This window comes from Babylonia areolata, chromosome 20 (genome assembly GCF_041734735.1).
Source record: "Babylonia areolata isolate BAREFJ2019XMU chromosome 20, ASM4173473v1, whole genome shotgun sequence".
Taxonomy (NCBI): domain Eukaryota; kingdom Metazoa; phylum Mollusca; class Gastropoda; order Neogastropoda; family Buccinidae; genus Babylonia; species Babylonia areolata.
Genome location: NC_134895.1, coordinates 30,267,371 through 30,282,838, shown reverse-complemented (window position 1 = coordinate 30,282,838; position 15,468 = coordinate 30,267,371). Strand labels below are relative to the sequence as shown.

The 15,468-nt window shown below is 41.9% G+C and overlaps 1 protein-coding gene across 1 annotated transcript in view; it reads left to right on the top strand.

Moving 5' to 3' along the window:
• The window catches only part of LOC143295393 (uncharacterized), a 233,347-nt gene that overhangs the window by 167,310 nt on the left and 50,569 nt on the right, over positions 1-15,468 (top strand). The window contains exon 8 of the mRNA XM_076607065.1: positions 14,047-14,161. Within this exon, the coding sequence (XP_076463180.1) occupies positions 14,047-14,161 (115 nt within the window). The remainder of the gene's footprint in view (positions 1-14,046; positions 14,162-15,468) is intronic.

The following is a 15,468-nucleotide window of genomic DNA, read 5'->3' as shown; positions in this document are numbered from 1 at the left end:
TAATGAATAGGCCACTGGCCCATGTCATTGAAGGTGGTTACAAATTCATAGTCACATCAGATGAATGATTCCCTGCAAGGTCACGCAAGTTATGATCAAAACCCATATCACATAATGTGAACTTGTGCACATACTTATCCAAACTCGTGTACATGTACACTTATACACAGCTATGCACATACATACATGCACTTTTAAATACACACACCTATGCGCTCGCGCACATACACACACACACTCTCTCTCATGTAAGTATTGATGGCATACTTAAACTATCAATCCAACAGATACATACGACGGACTTTCAGAGCTTTCTCAAGGAACAGAGCAAGGCGGATGACCAACGTTTTACATCTGATGCAAATAGCGTTGTCAGCTTAAACTGTGATGGATAATTATAATATTTGGCAGGAATATGGAGAGAGATAGAGGGGGGGGGGTAGGTTTGGGGAGAGAGGTGTTTGGAGAGAGAGAGAGAGAGAGAGAGAGAGGTTTGGGGAGAAAGGTGTTTGGAGAGAGAGAGAGAGAGAGAGGTTTGGGGAGAAAGGTGTTTGGAGAGAAAGAGAGAGAGAGAGAGTGAGAGAGAGAGAGAACGATGCAGTGAAAGCTTCAAAGGTTAAGAGGGCCCGCTGGAAATAAAGCCAAATCTAAAAAACAACAACTAATTTTGTCAACATACGTCACACACACACACACACACACACACATGCGCGCTGATCGAACAACGCACACATAAATGGCGCACCGCCTGTCTCATCAGTCACGTTGTTGTGTGTGCATCTTTGTCCAGTGCACACACACACACACACACACACTGTGCACACTCAACCAGTGTTCGTTCTTTTGGCAGAACAGAAGCGACTCTGGCAGTGTCCGCTGTGTAGGTTTCAGGGACAAATTCTGTCTTGGGGAAGGCTACCACTCTAGACTTCACATGTAGTGTTGGTATGAAACTGCAGTCGCGATAATTGTCGTTCAGACGTGTGTGTGTGTGTGTGTTTCGCGCGCGCGCGCGTGCGTGTGTTTATGTGTTGTTGTTGTTTTGTGTGTATGCATGCTTGTGTGTGTTTGAACCGCAGTGAGAGTGGTGAGATGTTTGGAACGGAGAACTCTTTGCATCTTTGAATCGAGTTAACTGTCAGGGTGTTTGGACTTGGTAGCAGTTCGCGTATTTTATGTCTGAACTGTTGAGCCGCAAACGCTGAGTTGATTTGGGAAGCAGAGTCCTCGTCACCAAAATGTGGAAACTGGTTTGCGTCTTCTGCACACTGCAGCAACCTGTCTTCTGCACACTGCAGCAACCAGTCTTCTGCACACTGCAGCAACCTGTCTTCTGCACACTGCAGCAACCAGTCTTCTCCACGCCAGTCTTCTCCACATTGCAGCAACATGGATGTGTCTTAAAACAACGTCGTGATTGTGCTGAGGACTGCAAAATTCAGTGTGCGTTTTTGTTTTGTTTGTGTGTGTGTGTGTGTGTCATCGCAGCAAAAGAATATGCGTCTACCAGACTGCTGCAAAATACGTACTTTGATTGCAGCTACAATGTGCTTCTCTAGACTGCAAAGAAAACAATCTTCGTCTTCGAATTGTAACCAAAAAGTGCTTCCTTTGACTGAAACACTGGGGTGCTTTTACCTTTGTTATTTATTGCATCTTTAAACAGCAACAATTACTTGCTTCTTTTGACTCCAACAGTAATCTGCTTATCTAGCCTACGTCTACAAAGAGGACGGTGGCAGCATGGTCAAGACGTTTATCTACCAATACAGTATCCATGAGGGGCCCAGGTTCGATTCTCGCCTTGAAAAACAAACTGAGCGTCTAACCATTCGGATGAGACGATAAAGCGATGTTCCGTTTGCAGCACACACTCGCCAACCGAAAAAGAACCAGTTGTTGTCCTCTGGCAAAATCCTATGGAAGAAATCTACTCGGGTCGGTGCACAAATAATGCCTGTTCTCAAAACTAGACTAGCGCGTTGGTTGTGCTGTTGCAGGCATCTGCCTAGCAGATGTGGAGTAACATATTTGGATTTGTCCGAACGCAGTGACCCTCCTTGAGAAACTGAAACTTAAATTTAGACTACAACAATAATGTGCTTCTTTTGATCACAACATTAATCTGCTTCTTTTGACTGCAACAATTATATGTTTTATGCTTTGTTGATACCATAACAACAGTGTTTCACATTAATTTGGAACACCGTTGTGTGTGTGTGTGTGTGTGTGTGTGTGTGTGTGTGTGTTTAGACTTCAGCGATAGTGTGCGTCTTTATTCTTCCATAGCATTGTGCGATGGTAACGGCGTGCATCCTCTGCATCGAGTAAATCATGAGACTCTTGAGACAACAGTGGTGCATCTTCAGGTTTTCAGCATGTGTGGGCGTCTGTCGTTGGTGTGTCCTCAGGCATGATCGGAGAGACATTTAATTGCCTTGATCATTCCTTGGCACGTCCTGATTGCAGGCTGCCAGAGCCCAGGGAATATGGCGGCCCCATGTTAACAGCAGTTTGTGTGGAGTGACAGGGAAGATTAGAAAGGGGAAAAGATAAAGAAGGAAAGGAAAAGGGGGAAAGAGAAGCATGGCATACATGCACGTGCACAGAGAGAGAGAGAGAGAGAGAGAGAGAGAGAGGGGGAACGATGGGTGTTCCAGTAAATTTCCTGGTGAACTTTAACTGCTTGCTTTGCTCCAAATGGGAAAATATCAAACGATGAACTGATTTCATCCACTAGAAAAAGAACAACATAATTTATAAACAGATTGGCAATCAAATGGGACGGTCCTTTCTTATCCAAACGACAAGACTCTCGCTTCTTTAGTGCGGAAGAATTCGTCACAGTCCTGGCCATTTTTCATACACTTTCATTTTTCCTTGCGTAATAGGGTCAGAACAGAGCGGTCGCATTTAAATCTTTCCGGACTGTCGACATTACGGGAAACAATAAACCCCCTTCTTTCACTCTCTCTCTCTCTCTCACTGATGTGTGTGTGTGTGTGTGTGTGTGTGTGTGTGTGAGTGACAAAATACGCGTCAACAAAGCTCTGAGTGACAAAACACGCGCTGAGGTTGTAGTCAAGACATTTGAATTAGAATCACAGACACACAACATAAAATTGGCATTTTCGCTGACGATCTGATCAATACTGTGAGTGAGTGAGTGAGAGAGTGGGGCGGGGGGGTAAGAGAGTTGGGGAGACGAGAGAGAGAGAGAGAGAGATTGGTTTGAACTGACCTTGTGGACCAGAACCTCTGCTTCTTTCTTTCATGTTTCCCACTGCAGATGATAGTTTAGAGGATCGAGAAATACAGTTCACATCTTGAACAAAGAGTTTTCCTGTTGTCATAATCCTGTCAGACTGACAATTTCCTCATTCTTGAGTCGAGAGAGACTTAAGAGAGAGAGAGGAGGGAAGAGAGAGATTCAGTGGTAGAAACAAAGAGACAAAGATGTCAGCACCCGATCAGTCCAAGTCCAGGGGAGACAAGGTCACATTTCGTGGCTCAGAGGAAAGTGAGGACTGTGTGCACTACAGTGATGACAAACACGACGGCGTGGAAGATGCCGCAAGCGCCGATGTTGTCGCTGCAACCGATGGCGACCTGACCACCGGAGACCCTGGCTGTCTTGGTAAGACTGACTACATAACTCACTGATGACTGGATGGGAGGATGTGTGTATGAATTAATCAGTGGGAGATTACCGGTGTAACATCCCACATCGTCCAACCCCACCCCCACCCCCTTCCGTAGGCCCCTCGTGGGACGACGTTACAGTTTCTGGGACGTCCCCCCATGCTGTTTCGGTACCTCCCTCAACGTCCCCCCATGCTGTTTCGGTATCTCCCTCAACGTCCCCCCATGCTGTTTCGGTACCTCCCTCAACGTCCCCCCATGCTGTTTCGGTATCTCCCTCAACGTCCCCCCCATGCTGTTTCGGTACCTCCCTCAACGTCCCCCCATGCTGTTTCGGTACCTCCCTCAACGTCCCCCCATGCTGTTTCGGTACCTCCCTCAACGTCCCCCCATGCTGTTTCGGTACCTCCCTCAACGTCCCCTCATGCTGTTTCGGTACCTCCCTCAACGTCCCCCCATGCTGTTTCGGTACCTCCCTCAACGTCCCCCATGTGTTTCGGTACCTCCCTCAACGTCCCCTCATGCTGTTTCGGTACCTCCCTCAACGTCCCCCCATGCTGTTTCGGTACCTCCCTCAACGTCCCCCCCATGCTGTTTCGGTACCTCCCTCAACGTCCCCTCATGCTGTTTCGGTACCTCCCTCAACGTCCCCCCATGCTGTTTGGGTACCTCCCTCAACGTCCCCCCATGCTGTTTCGGTACCTCCCTCAACGTCCCCTCATGCTGTTTCGGTACCTCCCTCAACGTCCCCTCATGCTGTTTCGGTACCTCCCTCAACGTCCCCTCATGCTGTTTCGGTACCTCCCTCAACGTCCCCTCATGCGGTTTCGGTACCCTTCTCACTTATCAAAGCACCCGCCCCAAAACGTCCCCCCCCCCCCCCCCCCCGCCCCCCACCCCGAACCGTTTATTTGTTTTGCCTTTTCTAGCGTGTGCGTGCGTGCGTGTGGTGTGTGTGTGTGTGTGTGTGTGTGTGTGTGCGTGCGTGCGTGCGTGTTGTGTTGTGGTGTGTGTGTGTGTGTGTTTGAGGAATGAGGAGGAAGAAAAGAGGTGCAGGTGCAGAAGGAAATCAGGAGAAAACTAAATACGTTTATTTTGATCAGTTTATCACATCATGTCATGGGGAAAAAACTGTTGGGTTGAAGGTAATGTGGAGAACATGAATTATTGCTTTTTAAAATAAATTCTCCTGGAGTACGGTCACTGATACGGGTTGAAAGGGGTAATACCTATGTTCCCCACAGGTCTGTGTTCCAATAGGTCAGTGTTCCCATAGGTCAATGGCAACTGCTGAACACAATTGTCCTCAATCTAACAAGTTAGATTGCGTTATTTTAACACGTTTGTCTATTATTTTTGAAAGGCATATATTTGACCACTGCCTACCCACTACTCACCAGTGCTGACCGCTGTTAGACTATTCAGACTCTGTTAACTACTGATAGTGTACAGACTGCAGTTATTTGTAACAGTTTTGTAGTATTATGACTTCTTTGCGTGATTTGACAATTGGCTGACCACTACTCAGTACTGTTGACCATTACTGCCCTCTGTTTGCCACAACTGACCTGACTGCAACTCAAGTATTCAGAATGCGTTAATTTTCGGTTTGTGCCGTGGCAGATTTTTCACTCATTTGTGTAAACAAAGTGAGTCTATGTTTTAACCCGGTGTTCGGTTGTCTGTGTGTGTGTGTGTGTCTGTGTCTGTGTCTGTGTCTGTGTGTCCATGGTAAACTTTAACACTGCCATTTTCTCTGCAAATACTTTGTCAGTTGACACCAAATTTGGCATAAAAATAGGAAAAATTCAGTTCTTTCCAGTCATTTTGTTTAAAACAATATTGTACCTCTGGGATGGGCACAAAAAATTTTTAAAAGAAGCCAAATTATATGCAAATTGAATTTACTGTTATATTTATATTTTTTTAATTCTCTAAACTTGGCACTTTGATTTGATATTCTGACACAACAACAAGAGCAGTCCTTTTTATCATTTTTTTCTTCAAACAGGAACTTCATTTGCTAAGCATGGAAGTTATATTTATTTTGCATGTCTTTGGTGCAGATGGTAAAAAAGGGAAATTAATCTGTAATTAATACTAGAGGGCTAAATTTGCTTTAAACTGATCTTTCTCATCTTAAAGATTACATTTTGAAATTATACTCAATACATAAAAAGCTTGTGTGTTTTGCTCTCAGTGTAAGCTTACAGGGCTTTCACTATGTTCATTCGCCTGCTTATATTCTTCGCGAACGCGAACGACGCCATTTTGTTTCAAGTTGTTGACCTGCCCGTTCAATCCTATATTCAATCGACAATACACCATAACATGTGATGGAAAGTTGGAGAAGGAGACCGTTAAATATTTATTCAGAGAAAGATTTGTGAACGCCTCATCACTTACTGGATTATGCCCCAAACTGCCATAAAAATATCCATAGAATCAGTCGGAATTCACAGTTAAAAATAATAAACCATGAGAGTTAATACCCTTGAATTGATGAAACGCAAAAATTTCCAGTCTTGACTTTTCTCAAAATGAAGTCCTTTTCACTTCATACGACGTTTAGAAGTACTGGTACTTGGCTGTACATGTTATTAGTTTAACAAAATACTCAATTTTCATATCAGCTTTAAAACTATAAAACTAGAATGAACATAAAAGAGAAACTGAATCGACCGTGTCAACCGGGTGTAATTCAACTTGTAGATCTATCTAGATCCAGAGAAAACGGCTAAATGTTGCAGTGTGATTTTGGCGATAGCCACGTCTCCTTTACCGCGGACTTAAAAAGAATTTTTAATTGCCCTTAAATATTTTTTGAATGCCCAAGATACACCAGAATAATATAATTTAAACAGCGTTCTCACTGCGAATACCGCAATCGATTTATCGCCCTTAAAAAAGAAAAAGAAAAAAAAGAGCATGTTTAAGTCTTATATTTTTGAACGTCAGTTAAGGAGCCATGATAGTGTAATGGGTAAGACAATTTCTTCTCACCCGAACACGTGGGGTTCGAATCTGCCGTTAGGACTTCTTTTTTTTTCTTTTTTTAACCCGAAGCTTTATAATAACAAATACAGAACACATTTTAACGATTTTTTTTTTTTAAAGTGTATCACAAGTGAGTCTTGAAGGCCTTGCCTCTCTTGTTTTTTCTTGAAGTGACCACTACTGACGTCTATCAAAAAAACAACTGTTAAGGTGACGTTTATGTAATATATACTTGGACGTTGACAGGATCTTGTCGTGCACTGACCACTTATGACTTCAGTTGATGATTGCTGACCGTTGCCGATAAAAAAAAATTTAGAATGTCACATTTTATCATGTTATACAATATTAAGTCTTCTTGACTTGGTATGACTATTTACATACAAGTATACCTTCTTTCCACAACCCGTAAGTGTGCAGCTTGCGCAGTGTTGATATCTTTTTGGGTTATGGGAACTCTGTCACAGCTGACCACTGACAATTACCCAAAAGTGTATTGATAGTGAAACAAACATAGATTTGGGTAAATATCTGGACGTTGGGAATACCTGAATGAACATTGATGAGTTGGGGGTTATACAGACCTGGGGGGACATTGACCTGGGGGATATAGATCTACCAAATCAAGTTTGTGTGGGGAACATGCACCTGTGGGAAACATAGACCTGGGGGAACACAGACATGCTCCCAGTTTAAATCTTTCAAATGTTTATCACGTTCATCTGGACAATTACTCAGAAAGTACTCGATGGAACCAGCTGAGTTTTGGAATAATGTTGTTTGGGGTTTTTTTGGTTGTTTTTTTTTTCATGAATTTTGTTTACCTCTGTCCGAAGTATTTCCTGCATTTGGCTTACGATATATATGATACTGATCATTGTATTTTATCTTGTGTATTGTCCTTTTTTACATTGTAGATTCACAAAATGTGCACAGTCATTTCAAAATGATATCAAACTTTTCTGTATACATCAAGTGTGTTTTATATGCTAGAAATAAAAAAAAAAAAGAAAATAAAAAAGTAAAAGAAAGTAGTGTAAAGTGATGAGAGAGAGAGAGAGAGAGAGAGAGAGAGGTGCATTTGTATGGGTGTTTCAAACACAAATATTTTGAAACATTCGTAGTTGATATATTTCAAACACCACTGCTTTTATCCCATTTTCGGCATCATGCTTCAGTGGTTGATATTGTCTGAGTAGAAAAAAAAAAAAGTTGGAGATTCTGGGAATTACTTAATTGTTCGACGGCTTTTCTCCTGTTGATACTTTCATTCAAGGAATGTAAAAAGTATTGATATTTTCTTGTTAATGTGTCTCTTCATTCGTGATTTTTTTTCTCAGCTTTACGATTAACTCTCTCCATACGAACGGCGAAAGAGAAGACGTTAACAGCGTTTCACCCCAATTACCACCGTCAAAATATTGCAAGCGGAAGGCTCTTATACTGAAGAGGTGAATGTTGACAAAGAATACCACAATTCTGACGACGGAAGCTAAAGGTTGGGTCATTCAGACACCCACTGGATATCCGAGGGGTCTGTGTAGAGGAGAAGAGAGGACTGGCCGTACTGAGTGAGTTAAACAAAAACCTCCACGCCTTCTGACTATTATGAGAGCGCTGTATACTCACATGGGGATTGTAGTCTCTGGTTACATATGAACTGCTTCGTATTCATGTACGTTTTTCCTGATTTTTAAATTTCTTTGGTACAATGTACATGATAATGTCGGAGTATTTTCATTAAATACAGACTATCATTAATATTACGTCTAGTATAGATTTTGAAGAGTGTTTTTTGTTGTTGTTGTTGTTTGTTTGTTTTTGTTTTTGTTTTTTAATTTATCAGTCTTTTTGTTGTTGTTGTTTTTTTGTTTTTTGTTTTTTTAATTTATCAGTCTTATATTTGACATTGCCTACAATGGGTTGTCATTACAAAAGTAGGAAAATTCCCAATTGATCAACATGGATAATTCACTCACAGTTGTGTCAGTTGATTGTCATGGCCTAAACAATACACAAAAAAGAAGAGGCGCCTTTCATTATTTGAAAAACAAGACATCTTCTGTTCACTTCTTGCAAGACGCCCATTTTGAAGAAAACTTAAGCATGATTACAACATAGAAGAATACATAGCACGAATAAACTCAATATATTTTTATTTTCAGAACACATGGACACCATATAAGTCCATTTCTAAGTGTATCTTCTTTCCTCCTGTATGCTACCTGAATAGTTGTTGCACCAAAGCTTTATTTCCCCACATATTAACTTTATGTGCTAAAAGTGTGAAAATGAAATGTCCGTCATTACCATGTAACAAAATGTCTTTGAGACCTGACAATGTAAGTCCCACTGGCAACAGTGTGTTGTGTATCTGCAGTCTGTACTTCATTACAGAGTAATTGAGTCCCACTCGTATGTGAATGCATCGATTAGCCAATCATTTTCGCTTCTTTTCCCACTCATATATGTATTCGCATTCTTTTTTTCTTTCTTTTTTCTGAGTGTAATTGATTAAGAGTTGTTGTGTTGTGTTCGTCTAGCATTCGAAAGAAAGAAAAAACGAAGAAAAGGGGAAAGAAAAAGGAAGAAGTTCGAAAATAATATATAGCATAACAAAGAAAAGAGAGAGAAAAAAGAAAACGCCATTACATCAAAACAATGCAGACGTAATTATTGTAATTATTGTAATTAATCACGGTTGTGTGAGTATGTACCCCACTGCAAAGCTGAATGAGAGATAGAATGACAGGAAAGAGACCGACAGGTCAAACTATACGTGCACACACACAACGCATACATATTATATATAGAGAGAGAGATAGAGGGGGGGGGGGACAGAGACAGACAGACAGGAAAGGTGGGAAAGAAGGGGAGCGTTGTGGTGCAGTAAGACATGGGCACAAAGTGTGACTGTGTGAGGAAAGAAACAGAATTACACCCCCTGAGTCCACCAGACCCTAAGAAAAGGAATGACCTCATCTAACGCAGAGCCCAGCCGGAAAGCACGGCTGGAGCCCCCTCCACTGAAGATCAATTCGTTCGATTGGTTGCTGTTGTCGCCACTGTCAGCTGGGTTCTCCCTTTTCTTTCTTTCTTTCCTTGTTTTAGTTTTTCTTGGTGTTTCATGTAGCTAACTCCAATGTCACAAGTAGATATTTGTCTCCTCCTCTTTCTGTCTCTCTCCCTCCTGTCTTTTCCCGCAGTTCCTTCCTCTGCTTCTCTCTGCTTCTCTGTGTCTCTCGGACTCTCTCCGCCTCTGTCTCTGTCTGTCTCCGTCTGTCTCTGTCTTTTAGATTAAGACTGTTAATATCGTCAAGCCACTGTAAGGACGTTCGTGACTTTACCTTGTTTTTGTATAAGGCCTTCAAACTTAGAGAAATAGCTACTCCGTGAAAATGACATGATCATGCTTTGTTATCTTTATTTATGTTTGTTTGCTTATGTTGATTTATTGAGTTGAACAATGTTCATGTTAACCCCTTCACTTGAGGCTGAGGCATTATGTAAATAAACTATTCCGTTCCGTTCTGTCTCTCTGTCTCTGTCTCTGTCTCTCTCTCTCTCTCTCTCTCTCTCTCTCACACACACACACACACACACACACACACCTGTCTGTCTGTCTATCTATCTATCTATCTGTCTATCTATCGATTCGTAGATCACAAAAGCTCTGTACACGCGGTCTACTCATACATATTATTTTCTTTTTTCTCTCTCTTTTCTTTGTTATGCTATATATTATTTTCGAACTTCTTCCTTTTTCTTTCCCCTTTTCTTCGTTTTTTTCTTTCTTTCGAATGCTAGACGAACACAACACAACAACTCTTAATCAATTACACTCAGAAAAAAGAAAGAAAAAAAGAATGCGAATACATATATGAGTGGGAAAATAATTCAAATCTACAAACCGTTCGCACATATGTGTCAGATATTTTAATTCTTCAGAACATTATTGCAATATAAGCACTAGTGTATTCTGGTCCACCTGTCTGCACCTGGAAGGTTCACAAAGTCACATAACGTGCAAATATTGTGCATTCTGACAAAATCTAAAAATGATAATCCCCAACATGTAATATCGCATCTGATTCTCAGAGTAATTGAGTATGTAAGAATATATTAGATATTTCGATTTATAAAGTTTCGCTTCTCTTTCTTTTCTGGATGATGATTAAGGAGTTGTTTGTTCTTCCGTCCTAAAAAAGAAAAAACAAATAAGGGGAAAGGGAAATGTCGAAATTATTTTACATACAAGAAATGAGGGGAAAACCCTTATGCATTAAATCAATAATTTTGTATTACTAGTAATAATCACGTTTTTGAGTGATGTACCCAACTGCTAAAGTTGACTGAGAATAAATACAGAAGAGACGATTTATTTAAATAATTTATTGCACTCCCAGCTATTTTAAGGTATAAGAGAGGTGAGTTGGGGGAAGCCCAACAGACGGAAAGGTCGGTAAAGAAGGGAGCGTTGTGGGCAGAAAACATGGGGCAACAAATGCGTATGTGTGAGAAAAAGTTACACCCATTGTCACAACCCAAGGAAAAAGGCAATACCTAGTCTAACGAGAGCTTTAGGCCGAAAGTCAGTCTAGAAGCCCCCCCATGAGTCATCTTCGATTGGTCCGTTGCGCCACTGTAGCTGGTCTCCCTTTTTTCATTCTTTCGCCAGTTTGTTTTTCTGGTGTATATGCTTAATAACTCAATGCACAATTGAGATATTGTTCCTTTTTCTCTCTGCTCTGTTTGAGCCTTTTGTTCTCTTGTCTTCTCAAGTGTCTTGGAACTTTGCTTGTTTGTTGTGTCTTTTGCATTTCATTATACGTTATATGTCGCCTGTAGGCGTTGTGAACTACTTGTTTTTGTACAAGTCCTTAAATAGTAGCTATCCCCTGTAACTGATATCAGTTTGTTATTTTATTTATGTTTGTTTGATTTCTGTGGGGTTTTTTCCTTAAAATTATTGACATTATGGACTTCGTCAGGAAAACATATAGTTCAATCTAAAAGACACGGAGCTGTCGGCAGACCAGCTCCATCAGTATTATGTTTAAGAAAAGCCACACTAAAAATGAAAAAGAAAAATACGCGAGCGCACGCGCAAACGCACACACACGCGCGCGCGCGTGCATGCACACACACACACACACACACACACACACACACACACACACACACAGAGGCACAAGCATTGTGTTGATAAAATCCCTAGGAAAAAGAAACATAGTGAACACACACACACACACACACACACACACACACACACACACACACACACACACACACACACACACACGTGTGTGTGTGCATACATAGTATATGTTATCAAATAGGTAAACTATTCTATGTAAAATATGAAACAGCAATGTTATCAAACAGGTAAACTATTCTACGTAGAATATGAAACAGCAGTTTATAGAGATAGACATAGAGAAGCTGCTTCCCCGACACACGACGCTTCTCCCGTGAGAACGACGATGAATACAGCTACCACCGACGTTCAGCCCGCTTAAGACAGACCGCGCAGTACGTACCATGATCAACAGAATTAGCTGAATGTCCGCGAGCATAATAAGTGGATCCACCAGGCAATTGAGCAGTTTACATAGACTGTAGAAATGGCTAAAAGACGTATCGACAGTCTGTCATGGAATATCAAAGGTTTCATAGAAACAGTAGATGGTATTCGCGTGAATAAACTCAAAGGGAAAGAGAGATCGGGGGGTGGAGCGGGGGGGGGGGGGGGGGGATAGAGAGAGAGAGATTTTATTGTCCGTTTGGGCAAGGTGGAGGGGGGGGGTGAGGTGACAATTACGATCGGGGAGAGAGAGGGAGAGAGATGTGTGCGTTCCGCTTAAAAGCCCTCTAGAGAAGGTGGGGGGGGGGGGGGGGGCGGAGGGGGTGGCAGTGACGATCGGGGAGAGGGAGAGGGAGAGAGAGAGAGGTACATTTGTATGGGTGTTTCCAAACACACAAAAAGCGTGCACTTAAGACGATGGAAACATAGTTGGTGTGTTTTGAACAGCACCGGTTTTTCCCCATTTTCGGCATGATTTTTGAAGTATTGTTTTGTCTTGAAAAATAATGATTTTCTAAATTCTGGTAATATGAGTTAGTTTGTTGATGGGTAAAATGTATAAGCCGAGGAAATTATAAGTAAAGAAACCTATAGATTTGATATCCTGTATCGAGACAAGGTGACTGATTCTATACATCTGAGTCAAACTCTTGGGCCAAATTAATGATAACGGGCTCGTGCTTGTCTCGACCTCGTGTCCATGGCATTCATTACACGGTGACGCACGTGTTGATCCCATTGTTTCTTCTTCTTCTTTTTCTTTTGATTAATTTCTTCAAGCACTGAGTTAGGGCAGGACCCATTACCCAGGTGTAAGATGTTATATGTGTGTGTGTGTGTGTGTGTGTGTGTGTGTGTGTGTGTCTGTGTGTGTGTGTGTGTGTGTGTGTGTGTGTGTGCTCGCGCGCGCGCGCGACTGTGCGTGTGTCTGTGTAGTTTACTTATTACATTTTAGTGTATGCACGTAACATTGATGTAATGTGTTATGTAAAAAGGTGTTTTGTAAAGCACATGGAGCAGATTTCTGGATAGTGTGCTGTATAAATATCAATTATTATTATTGATAATATTATTATTGTCATCATTATTATTGTTGTTGTTGTTATTGTTGGTGGTGTTGATGTTATTAATATGTATTAGTATTTTGATCATCATCTTCATCATAAATGGAAAATATCGGTCCCAAGACAGGGACATCATATTCAATATGAAGGGAGAAGATTCTTTTCCATTGATTATCACTAATTGTTTCCTGTCCGATAAAAATGACACGAGGTTTCACGTATTATATGACATCAAATCGAATTGTTTTTGTTGTTGTTGTTTTTCAAGAAGTATATAACACATCAAATAATTTTCTGCAAACGAACTGCAGTGATGTTGCTAGTAATATCAGTCACCCACTTGTCAGAGATGTTAGTACAGTGTGGCACCAATGGTTAGGTCTGAAATCAGATTGATTTCGATAAATTAGGGGACATGGAAGGAGGGAAGAGAGAGGAGGAGGGGGAGATAAAAGCAAACAGACAGGCAGACAGACAGACAGGACATAAGGCCTAAATGTGAAGAAAGGGTGTGGAGCACGAAGATGTGTATTTGATTTAAACAAAACATAAAACCTGAGCACACTTTTTAGACTGTAGGTTTTGACCGAAGAGGTAGAGAGTCAGCAACAAGCGGTCTGGTGTTCCGTGTAATGGCACACTGATGGATTGTAACGGGCTGGGTCTGCCGTGTAACTGTCTCCATGAAAACGTGTCATTGCACAGGTGGGAGGGTGGTCGTGGGGTTGACTTGATTGTGTAATATGTGTATGTGTGCAGGCACGGAGGGGGGCGGAGGGGAGTCAGGACTGCCCACAACAGCTGTGGTGGGGGCAGTGGCGGCCGGGGGCACCGTGTTCCTCTGTTGTGTGTGTGCCGTCGCTCAGATCCGCAAGTCAGTTTATGTGGTCTGTTTGTCTCTGTGTCTGTTTGTTTGTTGTTGGTTGCTTATCCTGGCTGGTTAGTCACTCTGTGTGTGTGCGTGTGTGTGTTTGTGTGTGTGTGTTTGCACATAATTTACTCATTAGCTTCTACAACAACAACAAAAATCCAGTATGCTTAGCGATGTGTATGCAAATGCATGCAAAAAAAGAAGACCAAACAATGTTTCAGTTCCGGTTTTAAGAAGAAGAAGAAAATGTCAGTATTGCTTCACACACAAACACTCCACCCTGTTTCACTCTTTACGCCCTCACCCATGAAACGCCGATAGGAAATAACACGCTGGGTTTTTGTTGGGGTTTTTCTTTTTTTGTTTGTTGTTGTTGTTGTTTTTTTTTGGGGGGGTTGTTTGTTTGTCTGTTTGTTGTTTTTTGTTTGTTTGTTTTTTGTTGGTTTTTATTTTACATCACTCTTTTTGTATGGTATGTGTAAAAGATGAATGTGTGTAACGTTTCATTACCCCCAGCACAAGAAATAAACTTTTTGCCTTTGCCTATGCGAAGTATAAGTTTTGAATTTTGAAGCACATTACACAAAATTTAAAAAGGATGTGTGGTTATTGTTTTTAAAAAGAATCTTTGTCACTATTTTTTCACGAAACACCTTTAATGGCGGCGTGGCTTAATGGGTTTTCGTTGCACTCCTGATCCAGTGATTACCTGTGTTGAGACCTGGAGGCCCCGTTTCGGCATGGTGTCTTTCCTTGGGGAAGTCACTTTTCTCCCTCACTCCACCCAGCTGTGAACAGGTTGGAGGTTAGTGGCGGAAGGAGAGGATTTGGCCCTGCCTTCCAGTGCCGAGCTTTTGACACAGTGAATATGAACTTGAAGTCATTTACTGTACCATGTGAAACTGATACAAACTAGGCCTGCCGGTTTGCTCTGTTTGGCTAGATTTCGCGACAGTACATTGAAAAGACACCCAGCCACGTCCCTCCTGCTCTCGTCAATCAAACGCCGTTAGCGGCTACAAGCAACGACTCATTCCTTTTGGCCAGGCTGTCGACGCCATCTTGTCAGGTTTACTGCTCTGTCTCATCAGGAGGCTGCTGGCGACACTATTCGCTTATTTACGACAACACGACAGTTGAGTGTTGTGTGAAGTAAAAAAAAAAAAAAAAAAAAAAAAAAAAAACCATAAAAGGGGGGTGGGGGGGGGGGGGTTGCGGCATGTATTGTCGCCCCTGCATGGATTGTCGCCGTCAGCAATACATGCAGCCTCACTGCACATATTGTCCTGCATGGATTGTCGCCGTCAGCA